The sequence below is a fragment of the Ambystoma mexicanum genome, chromosome 14 (assembly GCF_040938575.1).
Source record: "Ambystoma mexicanum isolate Mex_15411 chromosome 14, UKY_AmexF1_1, whole genome shotgun sequence".
NCBI classification, from domain to species: Eukaryota; Metazoa; Chordata; class Amphibia; order Caudata; family Ambystomatidae; genus Ambystoma; species Ambystoma mexicanum.
In genome coordinates this window covers 565,296,262-565,323,432 of record NC_090940.1, presented here as the reverse complement: position 1 = coordinate 565,323,432, position 27,171 = coordinate 565,296,262, and the positions used below count along the sequence as shown (strand labels likewise).

Sequence of the window (27,171 nt, the reverse complement as noted above, 5' to 3'; positions counted from 1 at the left end):
AAGCTGAATTAACCAAAGAAGAAGATGACCAGATACACCTGCAGACCCTTTGCAACACTTAAGCAACCATTGCAGTCCTGACCCAGTTTTCTGTGCGACAGAGGAACTCCGGAGAGGACGACTCCTTCCCTTTGACTGGTGGGAACAACCAGTCCCAAGACGAACTTTGTTTTGAGCTACCTACCAAGGTCCTTTTGAGTTTACAGAGCTGTGGAACCCAAATACCAGGAGACCTGCTGCCCATTTCTAGTACATCATTGTGGAAAGGCCGAATCCATCCAAATCTTTACTGAGCCCTCAAGGACACTCCAGAGATCCAATCCAACTTGCACAGACCCCCTCAGCAGAGTGTGGGACTGTAAGAAGCGAAGCAGATTGACCAGGCAAACCTAGTCCTTTGTTGGAGCTTCAGAAAAGGTGCCAAAACCGCAGCATGACCAAAGAAGTTGATTAAAGCCGTGCCAGAGGTGCTCCCTCGAGACTGTTGCTGAGAGATTCTGTCCATTGTCCTTCCTTGAGTGATCAGATCAAGGAATCCAGAGGTCAGATCCAGAGCTGCAACATCAGGGAGCATCCACCACAAATGTTTTCTTCAAACCTAAGGTACTGTGGTGAAAAAGGGATTGCTTACTTATTCCAGAAAGTCCCTGCAGAGCGTTGGGAGTGCATGTAGAGGTGTTCAGGGCAACCCCCTCTTACGAGCGACTCAAGCCACTGCTTGTGTCCCTTTAGCGAGTCCTGGAACAGGGTCTCCAACATTGGTTAAGCTTTCTTTTATCTTCCTTCCTAGGGACGAGAAAGTACCCACAGAAACTTTGACTTATGCTGCTTTTGGTAAGGGAGGAAGGGTCTCCCAGGCCCCCTTCATTTCCATTTGGACACACGTGATATGCTCATTCCATGGGACAAGATACCTCTGGCCAAGGTATGCTGTACCCGTTGAATGACAACTGTATGGCCTGCAGGGCACAAGACTCCATTTTATATTAGGCCACATTTAAAACGTTAGAAGCCAGCCTGCATCTCTCCCCTTCAGTGTTTGCGCGCAGTCAGCAAGCCAACCCCCCACCTCCTCCCCTCTGCGGCTGTCCTGTTCTCACAGAAGGCTGGGCGCGAGAAGTATCAAACTAAACACTATCTCTCGCCTTCCCTTTTACATCACTGCCCTGTGAATGACCAGGCCGGAGCCTGGAAAAATCCTTTTGTCCCTGTTTAAAGAAATATAGACTACAAGCCCCCTCACCCCAAAGCCTTTTGATGTAACAGTTGCATGCCCCTCGCCCGTGTACTACCCCAGTTCACCCCCTGGTATTAATCCCATGTGTGGCAATATATTCTTTTCATACTAATAAACAATAAACCATTCTCTCATGAGAGCTAAAGGAATATTTGATGAATGTGTCAATGAAATATTGTGAATAGATCAGGCACCTAGACCCATGTATTATCACTTATTGTCCAGGTCAGACGTCTAATAATATAATTCTTCCATGTCAAAACTAAATAATGTTCAAGGTATGTGTGGCCATAAGGGCAAATGTCAGATAGTACACATCATCGCAACTTGAACATCGCCTGACCCTGCACCCCTCCCAGATGAGCCTAGCTGACCTGCGTGCTCCACGAAGTAACCAGTTCAAAACCAGCCAATCCGGGAGCACCACCCACTAAATCTTGGATACTGTCCTGTTCCCTTTGTCCAATGACCGCAATTCTATGTATCCCCTATAGCACACGTCATAGATGTGTTTTTGTAATATAATGTGTATTTTCTGATGTTTGGGCAGAGCACTCTCGTAGTAAGCAAAGTCCTCTGCGTGCCCCATTTTACTTTATATAAAGACTTGTCTTACTTCACCTGAACTTGGTCCTGGTCTCATTCCCTACTGCGGTGTGTCCATTAGTGTCTCTTATTTGTTTATTTTATTATATTGTGGTGAATGCCAGCTTTCATTTTCAAGACTTTAAGCCTCTCTGAACTGCCTTTTAGCTAGGTTGTGTTTTGCACTTTAAAAGGCTTGCTGTCCAGGGAAACCACCTATAGAAGCTGATGCTGTTCTAGGATAAAACTGTTTTCCTTCCCAAGAATCACCATCTTATGTGTGTATGCTGACTAATTACAATTACCGTATTACTTTGTGGGTACGCTTAATTACTGATAGTATGGTAGACCTGTCACGCTCATGTAACCATTGTGCACGTTCAGCAACAATCAACTAAGAAATGGTCTTTTGAAAGCATTGTAAAGCATACCTATGTGTGTTGGTTGATTGTGCCAACTATTTAACAGTGAGTTTTGTGTAAATATAATAATCTATATTTTAATATGAATGTATGTGTGTCTTTGATGTGCACTGCTAGCTGGATTCAGTGTACTTACCTACAGCTCACATCTTCCTCTTAGGATAAGCCTCACTGCTCTGCCACTCTACCAAGGTCCTTGAGTAGTACAGACTCATACTAAGAGTTGGGAATCTACAAACCACTGGGATAACTTAGTAAAATCTTACCTCCAAGTGGCACTTTAGGAAAGCACCCTAAACACATATTGAAGGTGTTTGGGAAAGGGTGTATATGTAGACGATACCCAAAAGAGGCTATCGCTGGCTTAAGACAGTCTGGTCCACACAACACTAATGGAGCTGGAATAAGGTTAAAAAAAAAAAGTTCAAGGGCATTGTGTTAGGGACAATTCTCATAAATGTGCTAATTCCCTTCACCTTAGCGACCCCCAGGAACTTTGCTGGATTTTGAGGACTTTATTTTTTTTTACCTTGAGAGAGCGTGAGCCTTTTTTCCCCACTCTTGTGTATTTTGAATGTGTTTTACTCTTGTGTTCTTTGATTATGGAGTTTTAGACAACTCCATAGGCATCATCTTTTCATGTGTGTCACACAGCACCCTCAGTGCAGTGGCACAGGGAAGCCTTTCAGGCTGTCCCAAGGATTAAGTACTTTCTCTTCTCTGGGATAAACTATTGTTTCCCAGAGAAAGTAAAGTTAAATTGACTTTACCAGTCTTTTTAAATTCCTAGACCCAGCACACACACAATAGAGTGTTGGAGGGTTTACCTAGTATCCCCTATGTCTAGAAACTCATTTAGCAGTCCAATGCTACCCTTTCCTCTCGAAATGGCTGGTGGCAGTGGTTTTACAACAAACTACCATGGATTTTTCCCGACCGGGAACACCGGTAGCGTTAAATCACGGGAGCCATGTTTTTCAAGATGGCGTCTGAGCCGCCTTTGTTTAAACTGGTCCCGGTTTTCTTTTTTCACCATTTCTTTTTGGAAAGGCCCTTCTAGAGTTTGTCCCCTTTGTTTGTATGCCTTTGGTGGGCTTCAGGACTGAAGATCGCCTCTGGGGTGGGCAGGAAGTGAGGGAGGTGCCCGAAACTCCCTGTACTTGGTCTCCTAGGAGACCCAAATGCACTCTGGCGCGATTGGCTGGCTGACTGTCCGACAAGGACAGCCACCCTGCTGGGTGAGTGGCAGCTAGGCTGGAATTAATGGGAGAAAACTGTTTAAAAGGTGAGTCTTTTAGTTTGGAAGGCAGAGTCGACCACTGGATCGAATGAACTGAAGACGATCTGGACAAGGACGGCTGCTGCAACTCCTGGACCGTTGGTTTGCCCGGTGAAGCCCTGCTGCAGGTCCGAATCGTCAAGTTCATCTCGACAGAGAAGCCTTTAAAGGTGGGACCAATCAACTCGTAAGCCACCTGGATGCCATTCTCGGAGCTGGTTGTATTTTCCTCGGAGTGCTGCAGGAAACCAAATAGCCAGGGAGAAGGACAGCAGTTTGTGTGCTTGGCGACAGCTACCGGAATCTAAGATTTGCCAGTTTGCCAACTTTGCAACCATTCCCCGTGCAGTGCAGGAGTTCCCCGACGTCCTCCCTCTTGTCCCCACGACTGAGGCCCAGGAACAGAAGTCGTCAGCTGCATCTTTTTCTTCAATCTAAGGTGCTGTGAAAACCTGACGGAGAGAACTTACCTCTCACTGCGAAAGTGTGCGAAACTTTGGCAACTTGCAGGCCTAGTCAGCTTGTGACCCGACATACAAACCTTTCTTCTATGAACTTCTTCCGAGAACCGTGGTAAAGACTTTTCCGTTTAACTACCAGACCGTTTTACTTATACAAGACTCAAACCCATTGACTTTGGCCTACCTAATGCATTGGAACAACTCCTCTGGTGAAAAACTATTTGCACTGTTTAAGCGTAACTATTATTCGTTTTAGTAACTTACGCCTTTTTGCTGCTTCTTCAAATGCTCTGAATGCCATTTTGCTCCTCCTTCAGAGTAGTTTAAATGCCTCAGAACCTGATAGCGTAAAGTACTGTAGTATATTCTTGTGTGATAATGATTGCCTCCATTTAGTGAATGTTTTCTAACTGTGTAATAAATTAATAAGTGTTATGAGTATAAGAGTCTATTTCTAAACTTGTGATTGTAGACCTCTGTGTAACCTCATTACAAGCTCACATTCCCTCTTGAGATGAGCATGGCTGCTCAGCTTGCTACCAAAAACTGTGTGGTACAGACTTATACCAAAAGTTGGTTTTGCTTACACCTCTAGTCAAAGTTGTGTGTAGTGGTCCCAGAGCGTACTGCATACAAACTTTACCTAACACATTGCACACAGCAGGTAATTTACAAATGGAGGACCACTCTCACGTAAGTTTGCTCTTGATCTTGTGCTGAAAAGATGCTTGCTTTGTTTACTGCAATGTCCTAACGTTTGCCTTTTCAGTTGCCTTTTACAGTAATGAAGCTCGCTGCAGTGTCTTGAAGCAGCATGTTCGCACTATGTAGAACTCCAAACAAAAAAACAAAACAAAAATAAATAAACGAAAGAAACCACTCAGACTATGAATACATTTGTTTTTTTCATTTTAGGTCAACTTCGAGCACTGCTGAAAGCTAACTCTACCAGACTGTACATCCTTCTCCGGCTGTGCCTACTGGGCAATAAAAGAAGTATACAAGCTACCTGTTCATTTACTCCACAAAGAGTAACTGCGAGACAAGTCGTACATAACCAGATGTGCATTTTCGTTTAATTTACATTAACTAAAACAAACTTTTAGACTTGCTGGTCCTTTGCTGAAAAAACAACTTCCTGTTGCCGATTCCTCTAAACGCATCATGGGTTGGCACTGTCCACTTGCACGCCAACAGCAATTGTCACAGAGTTCTGCAAGGAAAACAAAAGCAACCCCAGCTAGACAAATAACGTTTTGGTAAAAGTGAAGAATGTTGGAATGTTTTTAAGGAGGCTTCCTCAGGTTTTCACTTTCGCTCTTGCACTTCTTGTACCACTTCTTCTGTGACTGACTGGAAATTTCAAAAATAAATTTCAAACAAAGGCAGAACTACAAAGTGAAATGGCAAAAAAGTAAAAAATATACAAATGTATAAATTGAGTGTCCATCAGATGGTCTAACAGATTGAAGAGCAGGAGGCCTTCAAACAATGGCGTATTGCTGATATAAAAGGTCTCTTATTCTGTAGAAATCTTCGCACAAGCAACCCTCCAGGCCAATGCGTCCAGTTTCAGTCTATGGGGGGGGAAGAAGAGATTATTTTAAGACATCACAAAAGATAAGCAAGGTTGTAGGGTTTAAAAGCATGTGACACATGTTTTTCTCCAACAATGGAATTAATTCCCCAGCACAGAGATAACATAGTAGAAGTCTGTAAAAGGAGTTCCTTGGACAGGGTGACACTAATTGGTACCAGCTGAAGCACCCATATGTGCCAGCCTGCTTGTTAGGCAAGATTTGGAGCAGTACCCTTTGGGTGCACTACAACAACCTTGACATCCTGGCAATAGGAACCCAAACTTTGGTAGAAGTCTTTACTACACAGGTTGGTAGTGTAGCTGAGCAGCCAGGATTATCTCAAGAGGGGTCAATGTGAGCAGTAGGGGAGTTGCACAGAGATTCACAGTGACAAGTATTCAAATAAACACTTACACTCAAGGTTTCTTGATTAAACAATTATTAATTAAAGTCAGTTTGAATAAGCCTTCTTCAGAAGGGGCAATATAATAGGAACACACAAATACACACACTTAGTTTCTCTAAATCAGCAAGTACCCATTTATTACGGCACACAGACACTTCCTACACCCTCAGGTGACTTAAATAGCTAGGACACTGTGGACATTAATATATCACTGCTACATTTAGAGCAATATTGAGAGGAGTGTTAAAGTAAAGAGATTTCAGAATAAAAAAAATAAAACAAATATTCTAAAGCAGGTAAGTACGTTTGGAACCCCCCCAATGCAAAGTAAACTAACCCTTTCCTGGGTTAGGTACGACACAAACAGAGGAGAAAAGAGTAATTCAGGGAGCCAGGCCAGCCAATGTCAATTGAGCAAAAGTCTAGGTGAGCATAAGCACTTCTTGCAGGTAAGTAAAAGTATTGCACAATGCTTTAGAAGTCTTTGTAGAAAAAGTAGACTCAATGTAGGGCCACAAACTGGGAGGCTTGCGAGAGGTAGACGATGCAAGCAACTCTACAGAAGCAACCAAGACAAGTCTCAACTGAGATCAAGTAAGGCTACAACAAGGAGAGGTAAGTCCTCTTAAACTTTACAGTACCTTTGGTTAGAAGAAATGGTTCCAGCTGGCTTCTGTTCCTGTGCAGCTCTGTAGATCCTGTTGTTCCTGGGCCTCAGTCACGGGGACAAGCGGGAGGACTTCTGGGGACTCCTACACTGCAATGGACCGGTCAGCGGCAGAAAAGGACAAACTTCTAATCAGCGGTAGTTCGCGGTTTCAGCTCCTCGCGTCCCAGCAAATAGCACCACCGCGGACTCCCGAATAAGACTCTGGACTTTCCTGGCATCTGGGGTCCAGCACTCTGTTGAAGTAGATCAGGCTTGGGGAGTCCTAACTGGGAGTCTGGAGGATCTTCCAAAAGTTTGGGTCCGACCTAAAAGTAATGCACTCCGTTTGGTGTTCCTCTCCCTGGCACTTTGGTTCCATCAGCAGAAGTACAGCCAGCTCCGAGAGGATGTCCAAACAAGTTCACTTTGGAGTCGATTGATTCCACCAACTCAAGGGGAGAAGTCTTCCTTGCAAGGCTTCTCTAGTCGAGGTGAATTCGGAACTTCAGCACAGCAGCAGAGCTTCACCGGGCAAACCAACAGTCCAGGAGTTGCAACAGGCATCTCTTCCAAGTTCTTCTTCAGATTGCTTCGTCCAGTAGTCGACTCAGCCTTCCAAGCCAAAAAACATCGCTGTTTATGCAGGTTTCCCCCATTCATTCCAGCAGAGCGGTCAATCACACAGCAGGGTGGCTGTCCTTGCTGGACGGACAGCCGGCCAATCACCATTGGGTGCATTCCTGTAACCAAGGGGATTAAGCACAGGGAGATTCGGGCACCTGCCTCACTTCTTGCCTCGTCAGACATACTAAAGTCGGAGGCGGGCTTCACTCGTGACTCCCACCAAAGACAAAACAAACAAAGGGACCAAACATGATTTGGCGCGCAGAGTAAATCTCAAGAAGGACCTTTCCAGCAAGAAATGGCGAAAAAAGACGACCAGGGCAATTTTGACAAAAAGGGCACCAATGGGTGCTTCACTGCAGCTGTGAACGGAGCCCGCGGTAAAAAAACACAATGGTAGCAAAAAGTAAACCACTGCCACCAGCCATTCGTGGAGGAAAGGGTAACATAAACATGTTACGTGAGTAACTAAGTAACCCCTCCAGCACCCTATGGTAGAATAGTGTGCGCTGGGTCTAGAAAGTCACAAAATGCAAGTAAAGTCAATTTCACTTCACTGCTCTTGGAAACAGTTTCACCAATTGCATTTAAACCTTTGGGAAATCTAAGAGATTGCACAATGCAAGGGTGATGCCTATAAGAAACAGGGTTAAATCACAGAAAAATACATGAGTGGGGAAAAATGTCTCGCTCTCTCCAGGTTAAAAATTAAAAAGTCCTAGAGTACAGCAAAAGTGCTAGTGGTCTCCAAGGTAGAGAACAATTAGCACGTGTCTGAGAACTCTCCTTAACACTGCTAGATTACTATAGATCTGCATATGATTGGCCGTCCTCTCTATCAGCACAGTCACGATAAAGAAGCATTTGCAAAGCAAATAGATTTAACTTTTGCAGTTCACTGCATTCTACAGGAATCCGTTTGAGCTGGCTACTAAAGAACTGATCAAGTTCCAATACGCAAGTAGGAGGACTGGTCATTACGTGACTGATCAGAAAAGTGACGTCAGACATCAAGAGCAGGAATGCAGGTTCACGGGCATGACTGGCCTCAAGGCCGGTGCATAAGCGTTAGACCTAGTGTTAGGCAAGAATCAATGTAGTAACCCTGTGGGAGACTACACAACCCTTGACCTTGGTATTAGGTAACCCACATTCTATTAGGTAACCCACATATTGGTATAGGCCTGTACTACACATGTTTGCAATGTGACTGAGCAGCCAGGATCATCTCAAGAGGGGTAAATGGGAGCTGTACAGATGAAATCAGTGAATACAAGTAACCAAGGTTTCAGTTATAAATAATTATTTAATTACACATAGGTTTTAGTTCAGCATTCTTTAAAAAGGCAATTGTAACAGTTCAAGCAAACTTTGGAATCACTTTTCAAAATCAATAAAGTTGGTGAATACTCTTTGGATATGCTAATACATTTCTCCTACACCCTGAAGTGACTTCAATAACAAGGATAGTATTGCATTTATATATAACACCAATATACTTTTCAGACTCATTTCAGAAATGAAGGATTAAGGAAAAATAGAAAGTTTAGAACATACTTTCTTATCAAGTGAGGACAGTTTGAATCCTCCAATGAAATCTAGGTAAGCTTTTCTCAGAATAAAAGTGTTTAATAAATGAAATTCTTGAAGGACAAGCAATGCCACAGTCAACAGATTCAGAAAGGTGCCTTTAGGGAGCCAGGACAGCCAGAGTCAATTTGGACAAAAGTTTATAGTTCTGATGCACTTCTTGCATAAAAGTATTTCACAAAGTCAGATAGTTCAGAAAATCACTGTAGGGACACAATCTGTTAAGCCTGTGCAAAAAGGGGGTTGAAATCAACTCAGAAAGTTAAGCAAGTGCAATTTTCAAGGGAGAAAGCACAACTTAATGCAAGAAGATAAGCTCAAAAAGTACCCCTGGTTTGAAGAAAGTGGGCCAGCTGGATTCCGTCTTGCAAAAGCCAAGCAGACCCTGGATCCTGAGCCTCAGTCGTGGGGACAAGAGGGAGGACGTTTGGAGGGCTCCTGCCGCCGTACTCGAGAAGAACTTCGGCAGCTACAGGCTCTCTCGATTCAGCGGCACGTTGCAGTTTCAGCGCCACGCAAACGGCTCTGATGCAGATTGAATATCTCTGGTTGGACTTTCATTGCTCCCTCGGTCCAGGTCTCTGGTTCGGGATTTACTGTTTCTGGGGTGTCCTTAGGGGGCTCCTGGAGCTTTTGCCAGAGTCGTTCCGCGGAAGACGTTGCACTCGGTTATGGACACTCGACCACTTGCATTGGCCTTTGGCCGCACTGGAGAGGCACAGCAAGTTGGGAAATGCGCCAAAGTGGAGTTCATCTCAGGGTTAGTTGGTCCCACTAACCAAGGGAAAGGAGTTGCCCCATCCGGAGCTTCTCCGTTAGGAAAAAGGAGGTCAGCACAGCAGCAGTGCTTCACCGGGCCATTCAAGGTCCAGGCGGTTGCAGCAGGCCTCTCTTCACGATTTCTTCTTCGGATGTTTCTTCCGGTGGTCGACTGCCTCTAGTCCCAAAACTCTCGCCTTTTAACCAGGTTTCCCATTCATTCACAGCCTAGGCTGTCAATCACACAGCAGGGTGGCTGTCCTTCCCGAACAGCCAGCTGGCCAATCACGACTGGAGTCGTATCAGGCACACCTAGAGATAAAGGGCAGGGGAGTTTCACATCCTGTCCTTCCAGATACACAAAGGGCTCAAACCTGTCTCAACGCAGAGAGTAAAAGCCAAGAAAGACCAAACAAAACAGAAAATGGCGGAAAAAAAGAAAGGGACCATTTTGACAAAATTGACACCCATGGGTGCTGTACTGCAGCTGAGGGTTCAGCCTGCGGTACAAAAGCACACTGTTAGTAAAAATTAAACCACTGTCAACAGCCATTTAAAGTAGTGAGGGTAACAAAAAGTGTTACATGAGAAAGTAGGATAAGGGGCTACTAGGTAAACCCCCCCCCCCGCAGAACTCCACATAAGATGGTGTGTGCTGGACAAACAAAGTAGAAAGGTAAGTACGATACATTTCAACTTACTATTCTTGGGAACAGTAGTTCACCCAAGAAAAAGTATTTAAACCTTCAGAGAAAACCAAAGAAATTCTCAGTGAAACTGCACTGGGGGTGCTCTGTGTCACTATACAAAAAGCAGATGCCTATGGAGTTTGTCAGACTCCAAAAACAGTGAAAACAAAATCCAAATCAGGGAAAAACACGAGTGATAAAGAGGTCCCACTCGCTCAGGATTTAAAATTAAAAAGTCCTAAATCCAACAGAAGAGTAGGGGGTCTCTAAGGTTGAAGGGAATTACCACAGAAATGAAAAATCTCCCCAACAGCTGGAAATCGCAACAGGTGTTTCTTCATCTTGTTTTTCGGTTTCAGCTCCAGTGGTCGACTTTTCAGCAGTTTCCAAGTTTGGAGTAGATCACGGAATACAGCATAACGTCTGCAATCTCTCCCTGCAGTTTACATAAAGGTGACGATCTGGCTGTCCAATCAGGACAGCCAGCTCCCCACTGGGACTTGGCTCCTTTCAGACAAGGAGCAAGACAAAGGGCTGCAGAGGTTTGGACTTGTCCCTCGCTTCCTGTCTTCTCCGACACTATGGAGCCTGGGCGGGGAATACCAAGGATTCCTGCCGAAGACGAAACATTCACTGAGGTCGTTCCCACCTAGAATGGCAGGAAATTACCTCAGAAAAAACATGGATACTTAAAAATTGTAAAAAAGAAGGAACCAACCCTTCTAGCAGAATGGTGGCCCTTGTGTGCATTACTGGGGCTGAATTAACAGCCTGTGAGTAATATGACTAAAAGGTCACTAATGTAAAACCACTGCCACCAGCCATTCAAGTCAACTTGCAATTGTAACAAAAATGTTACCAGGTAAGTAAGCACTCCACATAAGGTGGTGTGTACTGGCTCACTATATAAAACGTAAAGGGGATGAAAATCAAACAAGTTACTTACCTGCAACTGTTTTTCTCCAGCATGGGTCTGGCGTGGATTCACATGGTCATGAATATTCCTAGTCGTAAGGCTGGGAATCCTCAGTAAAGAAACAAATCTGTTTAATGTCTTTCTCCTAACAACCAATCACTGAGCTCTGGGTCATACTCCCCCCATGCCAATGACTGCCCTCTACCTAAGCCTCTCCTCTGGCATCCATCTTCAGATTTGGTAGCACGTAAAGTGGCAGCAGGACCAAGAGAAGAGCCGCAGAGGTGTAGGCGGGAGGGTTCGAATGCGAATCCATGCCAGACCCATGCTGGAGAACAACAGTTACGGGTAACTAACGTGTTCCTTCTCCAGCACAGGGTCTGGCATGGATTCACATGCTCATGAATAAACCCATAGCAGTACACGCATGCACAACCACGGGAGGTGGCAAGGCTCAACATAAGCATCTCTTACCTCCTCACCAGGCTCACCTTCAAGCAAACAGGTTGCGCAGTACTGCTTGGCAGACTTTGGACTCCTCCCTGGAATCCCTGTCGATGCAGTAGAATCTCGTGAAGGTGTGAGTCGCCCTCCACATAGCAGCCCTGCAGATGTCCAGCAGGGGCACACCAGACAGGAATGCCGTAGTTGCAGCAATCTCTCTGGTCGAATGGGCTCTCAGACGGCCAGGCAGCAGTGTTAGGGAGAATTCTCAAAAATATGCTGATTCCTTCACCTTAGAGACCCCCAGCAACTTTGCTGGATTTTAAGGACTTGCTTTTTTTACCTGGAGAGAGTGTGAGCCTTTTTTTCCCACTCATGTATTTTGATGTGTATTTTACTCTTGTGTTCTTTGATTATGGAGTTTTAAGATAACTCCAGAGGCATATTTTCATGTGTGTTACACAGCACCCTCAGTGCAGTGACACAGGGATGTCTTTTTAGACTTCCCAAAGGTTTAAGTACCTTCTGTAGGAGAAACTACTGTTTCCCAGAGAATGTAAGGTTAAATTGACTTTACTAGTCTTTTTAAATTCCTAGTCCCAGCACACACTATCTTCCTATAGAGTGCTGGAGGGGTTACCTAGTATCCCCTGTGTCTAGAAACTCATCTAGCAGCCAAATGCTACCCTTCTATCGAAATGGCTGGTGGCAGTGGTTTTACAACGAACTACCATGATTTTTCCCGACTGCGAACACCGGTTGCTAAAAATCGCAGGAGCCCTGTTTTTCAAGATGGCGCCTTGAGCCCCTTTGTTTAAATGGGTCCCGGTCTTCTTTTCGCGATTTCTTTTTGGAAAGGTCCTTCTAGCGTTTGTCTCTGCGCACCAAACCAGGTTTGGTCCCTTGGTTTCCATGCCTTAGGCGGGCTTCAGGACTGAAGACTGCCTCTGGCGTCGGAGTGTCTGGGGTGGCCAGGAAGTAAGGGAGGTGCCCGAAACTCCCTGTCCCTGTGCTTAGTCTCCTAGGAGACCGAAATGCACTCAGGCGTGATTGGCTGGCTGATTGTCTGGCAAAGACAGCCACCCTGCTGGTTGAGTGGCAGCTAGGCTGGAATGAATGGGAGAAAATTGTTTAAAAGGCGAGTCTCTTGGACTGGAAAGGAGAGTCGACCAATGGAACGAAAGAACCAAAGACTAGCTGGAAGAGGACGACTGCTGCAACTCCTGGACCGCTGGTTTGCCCGGTGAAGCCCTGCTGCAGGTCTGAATCGCCAAAGCTCCTTTCAACAGAGAAGCCTCTACAAGGACGACTTCTTCCTTTGAGTTGGTGGGACCAATCAACTCATAAGCCACATGGATAACATTCTCAAAGCAGGTTAGGATTAACCAGGTGGAAGGACACCAGCTTGTGTGCTTGATGAACAGCTGCTTGAACTGAAGTGACTCCATTTTGTCAGCGTTGTCTGTCAATCCCGTGCAGGAGTCCCCTGAGGTCCTCCCTCTTGTCCCCACGAGTGAGGTTCAGGAACAGTGAGATCTGCAGGAACTGCCAGGAACCAACGTCTTCAGCTGCATCTTTTGCTTCATACTAAGGTACTGTGCCAACCCGATTGAGAGAATGCTTCTCTCGCGGTGAAAGTTTGTGGAACTTTCCCAACTTGCAGCCCTAATCAGCTTGTGACCCAACATATGATTTATTTTCGTACAATCTACTTCTGAGAACTTTGGCAAAGACTTTACTGTTTACTTCTAGAACTGCTCTTTCCTATCCAAGACACTAGTCCATTGACTTTGGCCTAGGCCTATTGAACTGAATCAAGTCCTCTAGTGAACTATAACCATTTGCACTGCCTAAGAAAGTGTTTGTGATCTATTCTGCTAACTTGTGCCTTTTTACTCCCATTGAAAGTGACTGAAATGCCATTTTGCTCTTATTTCAGGGGAGCCCAATTTGTTCAGAAACTTATTGGTGTACTATTGAAGAGTGTTTGGGTATAATATTAAGTTGCCTCCTTCTAGTGAATGTTTTCTAAATGATTGTGTAATAAATTAATAAGTGTTTTACCAAGAAACCGAGAGTAAATGTCTACTTAAACCACTGATTGTAAGACCTCTCTGTAACCTCTTGTACAGCTCACATTCCCTCTTGAGATAAACCTGGCTGCTCAGCTCGCTACCACAAAACTGTGTAGTACAGACTTATACCAAAGGTTGGTTTTTGCTTACACTTTTAGTCCTAATTGTATGTGGTGGACACAGAGGGTATTGCATGCAATTCTGCCTAATAAACGGTTGGTTTGCCGACCAGTGACAATGGGGGATGCAGCCGGAGAGCCACCTGGAAATGGAAGCCATGGAGAGGGCCTTCCCATGGTTCACAGGACCAAAGTTCACAAAAAGTTGCAACGTCTTCCGGAAACACTGAGCGGTCCACGTAGAACTTAAGCGCTCTAGCCACATCCAGCGAGTGCAAAGTTGTCTCAGCCGGTGACAAAGGCGTCAGAGAAAATACAGGCAAAACCAAGGGCTCGTTTAGATGAAAGTCCGACGGCACCTTGGGCATGAAGGAGGGGTGTGCCCTCAGCACCACCCGTGTGTCGTGAAAAGTCAAATAAACAGTCCTTTGACAAACTCCTTAACCAGACGGTGTGACCAGAACGACGACCATCCCGTAGATTGGTGTAGCAGGAGATAGCCGTCAGATGAACTTTGATGGACGCATGGGTCAGTCCTGCTTTGGCCAGCGACAGCAAATAGGTTAGCATCTGCGGAGCCGTGACTCGTAGACGGTCGATCTTCTGTGCACGGCACCAAACGTCGAACCTCTTCCATTCATGTCCGTAGCATGATGCCCTGGCCTTGGCAAGCACTTCTTTGCAGTCCGCTGGGAGATCGTAACCCCCAAACTCTAATACTGCAGGAGCCAGGCCTTCAGCGATCCTGGGTCGCGGTACAGGTTTGCGCATCCTTCCCTGGTGAGATCTGTGACCACCGGAAGCTTGACTGGAGGGGACCCTGACATGCCGAGAAGGTTCAGGTACCAGATCTGCCTCGGCCACACCGGTGTGACGAGGATCATCCTGCACCGGGGCCGCCTGAGTTTAATGACTAGTCGAAGAAGCAATGGCAATGGAGGGAACGCATACAGGAACAGGCCATCCAAGGGGAATGAGAATGTATCCCCCATGCTCTCTGGCAGAATAGCCAAAAGTCTGCAGCGCCAACACGTTGATGTGCAACGATTTCTCGTCCGGTAGCCACAGGCCTCTTGCATGAAGACTTCCGGTGTGAGCTCCCCATCCCTCCAGGGAGGCGTCCGTCATGACCATCTCCTGGTGCGGTGGCTTCTGGAAATCACCGCCTCCAGACAGATGTGCGCGCACTCCCCACCACCGAATCGCTGGATGGAAACTCTCGTCGAGTGTGATCTTGTCCTGGAAGCTTGCCGACACCTGTATCCAGCAGTCGTCGAGGAACTCCTGTAGTGGACGCATCCATAGCCTGAATAGTCTGATGAGGTAGATGCATAACGACATCATGCCGAGCAGAGACTTGATGGACCTCACTTCAGCGACCTTCAGGGCCAACAGCCATTGTACCTTGCCCAAGATGGCCGCTATCCTCTCGTCCGACGGAGACGCCAGGTACAAAACTGTGTTGAGCAGGGATTCCAGAAATAGCGCGTCCTGCAATGGAGGTCAAGCAGGACTTTGCATAGTTCACCGAGAACCCCAGATCCGTGAGTAGGCAAATGGTGCTCGCCGTGTGGTCGACAGCGAGCTCCTTCGAACTGGCCCAGATGAGCCAGTCATCCAGATAAGGGTAGATGTGCCAGGCACTTGGTGAAGACCCTCAGCGCCAGCTTCAATCTGAAGGGAAGGGCGTTGAATTGGTAGTGCTTCCCTTGAACCGCGAAACGCAGGAACTTGTGGTGCCCCTTGTGAATGGGGATGTGGAAGTCCACATCCTCAAAGTCCAGCGATCCGAGCACGTGCTTAAGAGTGACCATCTGGAATTTTTGGGACTTGATGTGTATTTGTTTAGTCGACGAAGGTCGAGGATGGGCCTCCAGCCTCTGGTCTTTTTCACGAGTAAGTACCTTGAGTACACTCCGGTGCCCCGGAGCCTCTTTGGGACAAGCTCTATCGTGCCTTTCCTCAACATGGCCCACATCTCCAGCAGCAGCTAAGGGACGTGGTTTTCCTGCCGGGCCACCGGTGGTCTTTGGGGACACCTCAGTTGAAATTCCATTGTGTCCCCGTGGGCGAGAGTGTCCAGCACCCAACAGTCTGTTGAGATGGTCTTCCACAGGCTGACTAAGTTCACCAGCTAGCCTCCCACCGGGGTGCATGGGTGGGGGCCCGACGCCACGGTCGGTTCAATCCTGCTTGGATGTCGAAGGGCCGCCTTGGGACGCTGGCGACGACATCCTCCTCCAAAGGCCTTGGAGCTGCCCCTGTTGGACTCCTGTGTCGAAGAACAGGAGGGTTGGCGGTAGGAAGAGGAGCCCCCGCCAAACCCCTTGGAGGATCCTTGGGACTTGCTGCCTGAGCCCAAAAGGATGGCCTCCGTTGAAGAGTGCCCAAAGCATGCAGCGTCTGTGTCCGTCTTTATGGCTTGGAGAGACTGATCCACAGCCTTCCCGAACAAACTGTCCCTGTCGAAGGGCATATACAGCACCTTCGACTGAACGTTCTGACGAAAGTTGGTGGCCTTGAGCCAGCCATGACGGCAAACGCTGTTGCCCATTTGGTGGAACCCCGCATCAGCAATGTCTTTGGCCACCGCGATGGCATGGTCCGACGCCACTTCGCCTTCCTGCAGAATTTCCAGCACTTCCGATCTCTTGTCATTTGGCAGGAAGTCCAGGATGGGAGCTATCTTGAACCACAACTTTTGGTCGTAGCGTGCTACGATGGCGAGGGCTGCCTTGATGGTCGTCGCAACCGAATAGATGATTCGTCGTCCCATGGCATCTAACTTCTCGCCCTTGCGGTCCGGGGGGTGGAGGCTGCCGAGGAAGAAGTGCCTGATGCCTTCTTTTTGGCTGAAGGCTGACACCAAAGTCCAGGGATGGTTGGGCCTGCAAGCACTTGGGCGCAGAGTCTGCCACCCTGTACTTCTCAAGGCGATCGCTCTTCACCGGGCCTTGGAAGGGTTCTTCATGAGAGACGATCCTTTATCCCAAATGTCATCAAGGAGCGGGACTGAGAGGATGATCTTTCTTCACCTTGCAGCGCTGATATAAGAACTCCTCCTTTGGAGTGAGCTGGAAAAGTTCAGATGCTCTGGAGATCAGAGTGGAACAAGCCTATCTCGTCTGGTGGGGAAGACCTGGGGAGCGGAGATCGGAGGTCCCCCAAACCGCTGTCGTCCATGCCCATCGTCGCTGTGTCTGGTTTTGTCTCATCCCTGGAGGGGGGGGGGCGACAGGGGCGAAGGGTGGCAAGGAGGTGGAGGGTGAACTCTTCTTGGCCAGAGTCTCCCCTGTTGCCAGGGGGTCAGCCATCACAATAGGCATGCTTGTCTGCATCTCAGAGACAAAGAGTATGCAGGGACAATAGAATGTCCACCAAGAGGTCTCTAGGAGGTAGCTGAGGTCATCGCCTGGGAGCCCATGCCCTCGTCGCCTTGCTGCTCTTCCTCGACTGTGTCTTCGCCATCGCCACCTTCGTCGTCGCCTTCGTCTTTGCCCTCGTCATAGGGCCCGCTTACTATGTTTTCCTCCTCCTGGATGGTTTGCAGAACGGTGAGCTCCTCCTCAGAGGAGATACATGTACCCTGGAGGGCCACCACACCTCCCCCTGCCCCCTTCTTCGCCTCCAGAGGGAAAGGCCTCAGGGAGATTACCAGCATCCTCTTCTCTGGGATTTTCTCTATGGGCCGGAACGCAGCCTCCTTCCTGGGAGGAAGGGACACCCTTGTTTTCGGGGTTGCATTCTGCGAAGCAGCCACCCACTCGGTGGAAGGCTGGGCCTTCGCTGGGTGTACCTGGGCCTTCACAGTGAGGGCCGGCGCCTTCTCCTGCTTGGCCTTCTCCTTAGGGGGAGGGTCTGAGCTCCGATCCCCTTGGCCTTCTCCGGCAGGCCGGGCTTGGGCTTCTCCTTAAGTTTGCCCGGATGATTCGACTTCCTCATGGCTGATGATCCTGAGCGTTGACTGGTGACGGAGGCTGGAGACGTTGATCGTGCCCTGGCCACAGAGGAGCCCGTCGCAACGGTGCTCCTGGTGACAGTGGACTTGCGGTGCTTAGCCTTATGTTATACCCCCGTGGGAGGGGCACCCTCAAAGGTCTTAGAAGCCTGCTCAGAATTCTTGGAGCTGGGAGAAGCATGCTGCTGGGACCCACCCAGAGCAGGGGCCTTAGCCTGTAGCCACTCGTTCAGCCGCCTGTGCCAATCCTTCATCGTGCGAGGGGCTATCACCTGGCAAAACGCACAATCCTCCCCCTTGTGCGTCGGGTACAGGCATTAGAGGCATCCGAATGGTTATCGTCCGAAAAGACATTCCGCAAGCCGCCGCTGGAACATATCCTCAACATGGGAGTTGAATCCTTAATCCTTCGACGTGGTCCACGCAGCGTAGGCCTGAGAATCTTCTGGAAGCCTCTGCAAAGAAACCGACAAAATCTGCCCTTGAAGGGCGCCGAAGAATCCAAAAAAAGGGTCCCCGTTAATCGGAAGGTTGATCGATGGAGCACAAGGCCCGATTGACTGAAAAATAGAATACTACTCTTTCACAAAGCACAAAAAGCAGTAAAAGCTCGAGAGCTAAACACGAGGACTCCCAACACTTGAACGTGCTGTAAAAATCTGGGGGCTGGGGGAAGGAGAGGGGTGGAGTATGACCCAGAGCTCAGTGATTGGTTGTTGGGAGAAAGACAGTTCAGAAATGAAAAACTGATTTTCTCTTTACTGAGGATTCCCAGCCTGACTGGAAATATTCATGAGCATGTGAATCCATGCCAGACCCCATGCTGTAGAACCCTCTTGACCCCTTGGGACCAGTTAACCCAAGTTCATTAAAGAGAAATTAACAGGGAAGCCCCAAAGGGGTAACCCAGGCCAAGCCCAAAAGTTATAGGAAACTATAGCTCCAATCATACACTAAGCAGACATATAAAAATGTCCCTAATAAAAAGAGTAAAAGACTAGGTCAGAGGGGAAAGATTCCCGCTCACCTAGTGACAAGGGGAAATAATTCCCAAGTTCAAGCAAAACGTTCTGGGGTTGACACAGGTCAGGAAAATACATCACAAATAAGACTATTTTACCAAGCAAGAGAGTTTTTTATTCTATGAGAATTAGGGAGCAAACTAAGAAGTTTGAAAGCTACATTGATTGAAAATTCTGATTCCCAGGGGATACTGCCCCTCAGAGAATTATTAAATTAAAGAGACGGCTATTTTGCTGCAAATTGAGAAGAGGTTAACCATTTTGTAATTTAGGGTTTATGAAAAATGCGGGGGGGGGGGGCTTTTACAATTTTGACTTGACCCTATGATCAACTTTTTTTCTCATTCAAAGCAAACCCAATTCTGAACTTTCTAATTGATAACCAACAAAGTAGAAAGATTAGGCTTATCATTGGGGTTGGTATTCTTCAAGTCCACCTATACATATAGGTTCATGTTGTCGTAATAGTTGACCTGGTGGACAAAAATTCCTTCAAAAAGTAGCTGTATTCAGAGATTAAATAATAGTGATACACATTTCTCCAATGGGAGTCTGGCCCTCTATGTAGCTTCTTTTTTTGAAGATGTTCCCTTTACAGAAACCTATGAAAGCCTTATTCTGCATATTTCTCTGATCAACTGTTAATGAGATTTTCCTAAAGCCCTTTAGTCAGTCTCTTCGGGCGAGTATTCATGTCTTGGGTACTTCTAGTAATATCAAGTGTCCAGGCCCTCAAGTGGCAGCTGTGACAGAGCATCTCAGGAATACCTTTCCGGTGGTGCAGTGGAGGCGGATTGGTGCAAAGGTACAGTACACTACGTTCATCATAACTGTTCGGTAAGAGGTTCAAATCCAAGATAAATCTTCCTGACCTGTGTCAACCCCAGAACTTTTTTTGCTTTGACAAGCTAACTATTGTACCTTGTCCCTAGGTGAAGGGGAATCATTTTCCCTCTTACCTAGTCTTTTACTCTTTCTATGGGTGACCTGTTTATGTCTCTCCATAGTGTATGGTTGAAGTTCTAGTTTCCTACAACTTTTGGGTTTAGGCTGGGTTGCCCCTATGGGTTCCCCTGTTAATTTCTCTTTCCTATACATGGGTGAACTTCAGTTCTCAAGTAGTAAAGAGGGATTTCCATCCCCTTCACATTTTGTATAAGTGAGCCAGCAGACACCACCTTATGTGGAGTTCTGGGGATACAATCTATCCCCTTTCTTACTTACCTGTTAACATTTTATTGCAATTTTTACAAGAATGGCTGGTGGCAGTGGTTTTACCATTATGACTTTTAGTCTCATTACTCGCAGGCTGTTAATTCAGCCTTGGTAATGCACAGAAGAGCCACAATTTTTTTAAATGGTGGGGCTATTTTTCCATCATTTCTTGTTTACTTGCCGTTTCTGAGGTCTTCCCCTGCCAGTGTAGGCGGGAACGATCTCATTTAAATTCCCCGCCCAGGCTCCAGAGTCTCTGGAAAGGCAGGCAGCGAGGGATCAGTCCAAAACTCTGCAGCCATTTGTCTTTCACTTTGCCTGAAAGGAACAAACTCCCAGTGAGGGAGCTGGCTGATCTGAATGGACAGCCAGACTGCCACTTGCTGTTAAATGCTGAGAGAGAATGCAGAAGTTGTGCTGTAGTTCCTGATAAATACTCCGAACCTGGGAGCTGTTGACAAGCCGACCACTGGAGCTGAAACCGAAGAGGATGAAGAAACTATGGCTGTAGCGATTTCCAGCGACCAGAGAGCCTCCTGTGTAACCGGAGCCTGATGTAACCTTTACTTTCAATCGACCTGGGGATCCCAAAAGCAAACTCCGACCCAGAGCCTGGTGAGATCCACTAGACTCATGAATACCTGCATTTTGAGCCATCCCACGTCGTGCTGTGACCTTGCGGGGCTGCCATACCAAATACACTGGGACCTCGAGCCAGTGTGCGGTGCACGGCTTTCAAATAGAGCTGACACTTTGGTGGCATCCTGCAGGACCTCCAGAGACGTGAATTGAGTCTGAAAAGTCCCCTCAGAGTGCTGGACCTTGCAAGTGACAAGAATCTGACCAGCGATATTCAGGCTTCTTCTAGCTCCTGAAAAGGGCGCCAAAACCACACAGCAACATCCTGCCACGAAGAAACTCATGCCTGGAGCCTTCTCCGTTGATCCCTGTTGCAAAATCCCTTCCAAAGTCCTGAAGGACTGGATAAGTAAAGGATTCTGTCTTGAAAAGAACAAATGTTTGCAAAGTACTTCGTTGTGAAAGTTATTTGGTAACTGGGTGCGTAGTTGCAAAAGTTCTTACTCGAGTGTGTGTTGTGCCTTTCTGAAAAGTAAATGTAAGGTTATTTTACTCACCTTGGTTGTACCTCTTTCCCAAAAGTAATTCTGTTGGCTTCACTAACTATTTCTTTCAGACAATAGGTATATATGTTTCCCAACTGGGTCTTGCGTCCCCTAACTTGCTCTTAAGCCTGTTTAGAATATGTCTGCCTTGGGTTTTACCTTCCTGTAATAACATGGAGTCATTCATGAATCGTAACATTGGGTTTTGCTTTTCCTGGTCTGTTTCCTGCATATTTTAAAACAGTCTTCGGTTTATACCTACAGTTAAGTAGCTGATAGCTGCTTTAAAAAGTATATAGGTTTTACTAACCTTGAATAGCTTTGTGCCATCCTAATTTAAGTTCGAGTTATTGCTTACCTCAATCTGTGTTCCACTGATCTAAAAAGCAACTGTAATAGTATATTACAAACATTCGGTTTTATCAGCCTACAATAGCTGTGACACATTCTAAAAAAGTGCTCCGTAAGTGTAGCTGACTCGTCTGTCTTTTGCAATCCTAAATTAGTGTAAAGCGTTCTTGCTGACCTTAGTCTGTGTTCCACTGAGTTGAAAAGCAATTGTAAATTACACCAAAAGGTCTTACTCACCTAGTATAACTGTTATCCTGAATAATAGTTATAGGTCTTTACTGTTCCTTGAATCAGTGTTCCACTATCCAGAAAAGTATACTTGCAGGTAAGTTTACTATGGGACTTATTTGCTGAGAGTGACTGCATAACTGACAGGGTCTACTACCCTACACCTACTGTAAAGTGATCAAAAGTAACTATTGGTTTTACTCCACATGAATAATACACTAACTGTGTATGATACGGTTTGACTTCCCTATAAGTACTGTTAAGTGTTCTGAAGAACGTGTATGCTTTTGTCTGTGTACCTTCAAGCATTGTGTTTTATAGAACAGGTCTATGACTCTAGGACCAGTACATACCCCAAGACTTAACTTGGCCTACTTGTATTTATAATAAACCTTTATATTTTATAATACTCCGGTTGTAAGTGTTTCTACTGAATCCTTGGTATACTACAGGTTATGTGTACTTTCCTACAGCCCTCTCTCCCTCCTAAAATAAGCCTAGCTGCCCCGTTTACGCTGCCACATACTTAGGTGGTACAGCCTTATACAAAGAGTGGAGTCTTGTACTGTCTCAGTTGAATGGTTTTACTAAGCCCTTAGTTGGACTTCAGAAAAACTGACCTAACAAACACTCCGTAAAGAGAACGTCCGCAGAGTTTATAAAAAAAAAAACGAAAATCTTTATAAGAAAAGGCAAAGAGAAAAAGCAATACACTCAGTAAGTAAACTTTACAAAACGGAAGATGTCACAATATATTAGGTAAGTAACAATTTTAAGTAAGAGTTCTTTATAGAGTCCATCCTATAAAGAAAAGGGTAGTGATAGGTAAGAAAAGGCTTTTCTATTTAGGCTTGCTAGTTCAAGAGGAGACCTTCCATAAGGACTCAGCCACGTACATGGATTCCAGTGTGTGGAAGAGTCACTACCAGCACATCCACATGCCCAACAGAAAGGGTACTCTTTTGGCGATTAAAGGGTACCCCTTCATTAGGAGTTTAAGGACAAGTACGATAGGGCACATACAACACTCATCACACTCAGTTAAGGCTTTGGATTAAGACTTGCTGGGAGAATAACAAGTCCAAAACCCAGTAAAGCCAGCAAAAAGGGCAAGGGGCCATCTCATGTGATAAAAAAGTGCGCTTTGTATCCAACACAAAACTAAGTGTTATGAAAATAAATAAAGATATTGGAGATTGAAGGCAGGAAGGTTCGGGGTGGGGAAAGGAGATTGCACCTCCTACCAAGCCGTGATGGCCAAAGAGAAAAAACGGTGCCCGAAAAAGGGCCTTATACCAATTTGAAGATGAATTACCAAAGCGTTTAAAAAATGCAGGAGAGATTACATTTACTAAGTTAATGTAAAAAAATAAACACTCACCCTACGCACAGCCACCATGTTATTGCAGACTAACACCCCTCCAACAAACTCAGCTTGGATTCCTTCTCGTAAAAGTACTTGCTTGAAGTCAGACAGTCTGGGCTCATTCATGAAGACGGACTGATGGCCAGGGATCTGTAGCCCAAACATATTGGAGAATTTAGCACACTTGCAAGGCAACAGCCAGTTCCTCTCCACCTAGCTCATTTTAAATGTCACCCTTAACATGCGTTTACTACTCCCACCCAAGGGAATACATTCACCTTCCTACTCAGTGGGATATATGCAAAGTATCAATAGTATTAGATCAATATATATTCAAACATAAAACATTTTTATTAAGAAGTTCATCATATCATTTAAAACACAAACATTAATACATGACTTACAAAACTTTGTATATGCATAACATAATTCTTATAATAAATTCAAAATCTAAAAGCACTAAAAATGTCAAAGATAATACTGATCTTAGTCAGCTCTGTACATTTCGTCCAAGCCCAATGTGGAGAGGATGTTCTTTGCATCCTAATTTGAAGAATCACTGTGATGCATGCGAAGTGGAGGTTCTATGATTTTTATCAAGCTATGGTCTACTCTTAACACTGTACGCAGACATTAGTGTTCTGTTTTTATGATGGTTTTTGTTATATCCGCACCAGGTGCACACCTTAGGGGTCTGAAATGCATAGGCCATTGGCGTTTGCCTGTGCACTTTAATATCCCCAGATTGTTTTGCATTAGAAAAGACTATTGAATAATTGTAGCTAGAGTTTAACCTCAACGTTTATTGAACTTAACAAATTACAATAGAGCGACAGCCATTTTGCTTATAGGTTTAGTGCAGTCCTTAACATGGGCTGTTCACCCTGGACGACTTCAAGTTTATTGACCTACTGCACATGCATGACATTGTCCAAGACAGTCAACTTTAGAAAAACTGGTGACAATCTGCTCTAAAAGGCCCAGAGTTGAAGAAATGACTAGTGCAGATAAATATTTTGGAAGCAAAAAGCAGGTTCTTGTTGCAAGGTTTTGCACAAGGTATTTAATAACATTTCTGTCTCATCATGAAAAAAACAGAATATATAGGGTGTTCTGTGATTTACCTCTCCATAGCGAGAGACTACTTTATTTTGCAGCTAACTAATTGGGTTAAACTGATTCAATGGAAACAAAATGTTAACTCAACCTGCAGATACCTCAATCTAGGTTATTCCAACCATCACACCCGCACTCAGGCTAGTCGCTGCTGAGCAGGTCTTCAGTGAAAGCCCGAAAATGTACCCCACATTGAGTCGTGTCATTTCTGCTTTTACTAGTCCTGACCGTTCAGCAACCTTTCACCACAGGCAATGTAAGTCAGTAGATGTTTCCCTGGGAGTCCCCAACACTCCCAGGTCTCAGTGTCCCAAAGGTACCCTAAAGTCTGCTCCAATGAGCAGGTATATCCCAGCTCAGCACCTGCTGTTACTCACTAGTTGGTGTCAGCTACTTAGTGTTTTCATCAAGTTGCATGCTGCTGCAGACATTTTGTGATCAGAAAACAAGGGCTGTCCCCACAGTTTCTCCCATTAAAATGGTGAGCTAGGATCAGAAGTCCAATGAGACTACACAATGAGGCTGCGTTTACATAGGAAGCATGGGGACAAGTTTGCCATGCATGGGCGTAGCCTTCCTGAAAATCTGGTTGGGAGCACAGAACAGCCACAAACCGATTTGGGATGAGATGTTGATGGGTGCCTGGAAGTTACTTCTGAAACCATATCCTGAGTGTTTGCCCGGGAAGAATCCCATAAATATCTGAATATGACGGCTTCCAAATGTTTGCTTGTTTAATGCACCTGATTGGGAACTGGAGAGGCCTCAATTTCTCAGGAACTTTGTAAGAATAGGCTTATCTGCCCCACACCTTTATCACATGCCTGGACTTGAATTGAAGCACATGGAAAAGAACCTACCCAAGAAAGACAAAGCTTATGGCTCCTGTACCCTTCCTCTAGACCTCCGTGTTTAAAAAGAGTGTGATCTCTTCCCTTGCCTGCCTTAGCATGCAGTTACTTAACCAGCTCACCTTGTAGGGCCTCAACACAAAAGCATTTGGTTCTTTGTTTACTTGAGTTAAGTCACCCAGCAACCTTGCGCCGCCCTTCATGGCCGGGGAAGTCACTTGTACACCCCTACACCTTCACACCTGAACCAAGACTTTAGCAGTGTTCTTCCCTTCCAACTGGAGGCTGGGTGCTGGGTTTCATCACATTAACCAAATGAACAAGTCACTTACCATATCTGGTAACGTTCGATGGGATGTTCCTCCGACGTATTCCACATCTATGGCATGTAATGTCCACAGCTGTGCTGCTTCGGAAAGTTTTCGGCAGAGGGCGTCCTGCGTCGATGGAGTCGGGCCGATGTCCCTCGAGGGCCTCCGCCGAGGGTCGACGTCACTGGATGTTATATATAGGACGCATGACGCCCGTAGCCTCAGTTGTAGTTTTTTCCCAGAACGTAGGGCACCAATCTCCTGACAGTATGACTGCAGTTAGCCTTGCGGAAACGTACGCTGCAATCGCATAGGAAATTCTCCAGAGGGGCAGGTTGGGAGGGCTATGTGGAATACATCGGAGGAACATCCCATCGAAATAACATTACCAGATATGGTAAGTAACTTGTTCTTCGAGGGGACTGTCCTCTGACGTATTCCACATCTATGACAGACTCCCAAAGCCGTACCAAATTATGGAGGTGGGAAAAGAATTTAGAAATGTAGAAAACCCAAACAAATGGCGGAATAAAGAAGCGCCTTACCAAAGGCCAAATCCTGCCCGTGGATTGAATCCAGGGCGTAATGCTTGACAAAAGTATGTAAGGAAGCCCATGTGGCTGCTTCACAAATATTCCGAATAGGAACACCCCGCTGAAGGGCAGTGGATATAGCCACGCACCTAGTAGAGTGAGCACGTAAACCTACCGGAAGGTCCTTACCCGCCAAACGGTAACACTCAGTAATAGTGAGGATAATCCACCTGGACAAGGTCTGTTTGGTAACAGCCTGGCCCAACCGGTGTCCAGCATAACCGATAAAGAGCTGATCATCCACTCTGACCCAGGACATCCGGAAATGTAAAAGCTCAAAGCTCTCCTAGGATCCAACCTATGGAGCCTCTCCTCATCCTTACAAGGATGCGTAGGAGGAAAAAACGCCAGAAGAGCTACCTTCTGGCTTAAAGGAAAATCAGACATGACCTTCAGCAGAAAAGAAAGCTGCACCCGAAGGACAACCCTGTCCATATGGAAAACAGTAAAGGGTGGCTTGGCCGAAGGTGCCTGCAACTCACTCACTCTGCGAACGGAAGTAAGCGCAACTAAAAACATTGTCTTCAAAAACAGTCTCAAAGGACAAGAGTGCAAGGGCTCAAACGGAGCACCCATCAGAAACTTCAAAACCAAATTCAAATCCCAAACCGGCACCTGTAAAGGGGACGGCGGAAACACATTAGTCAGCCCTTTTAGAAACTGCAAAATCAAAAAGTAAGAACACTCTTCAGACGAGCGCTTAAATATTGACAGCGCTGCCAGGTAACCCTTAATGGTACCCACTTGAAGGCCCCTGTGGGCTAACGAAAGCGGAAAAGACAAAACCATAGGAATGGAACATTGGAAAGATCAACATACTGTCTCCTGCAGCAGTCGCAGAATTTACGGCAACGGTACAGGGACTTTGTTGCTGGCAGCCTGGCCGAAAGCAACAGCTCCATCACATCATCCGGGAGGTCCCAATCCTTGTACCTCAACCTTTCAGATACCAAGTGTGAAGGTTGAGAGTCCTGACCTATGGATGTAGAACCTGACCCCCCTCCCTCGAGAGCAGATCCTCTCGGTAAGGAAGACGTTGTGGAGGGCAGATGGACAATTCTAGAAGGTCCGGGTACCACGCTCTCCTGGCCCAATCCGGAGCCACAAGGATCATGCGGGTGCCGAACCTCCGCAACACTTGAGGAATGACAGGGACTGGAGGAAACGCATACAGCAGCGGGAATGACCAATCCACCACAAA

General features: G+C 46.2%; 1 protein-coding gene across 2 annotated transcripts in view; it reads right to left on the bottom strand.

The window, feature by feature from the left end:
* Positions 1 to 5,034: 5,034 nt before the first annotated feature.
* Positions 5,035 to 27,171, bottom strand: part of CPSF2 (cleavage and polyadenylation specific factor 2) — a 246,260-nt gene continuing 224,123 nt past the window's right edge. For both annotated transcript variants that reach the window (XM_069637927.1, XM_069637926.1), the window contains exons 14-15: positions 23,115 to 23,249; positions 5,035 to 5,561 (exon numbers count right to left, since the gene is read on the bottom strand). In XM_069637927.1, the coding sequence (XP_069494028.1) occupies positions 5,469 to 5,561; positions 23,115 to 23,249 (228 nt within the window). In that variant the 3' untranslated portion in view covers positions 5,035 to 5,468. The remainder of the gene's footprint in view (positions 5,562 to 23,114; positions 23,250 to 27,171) is intronic.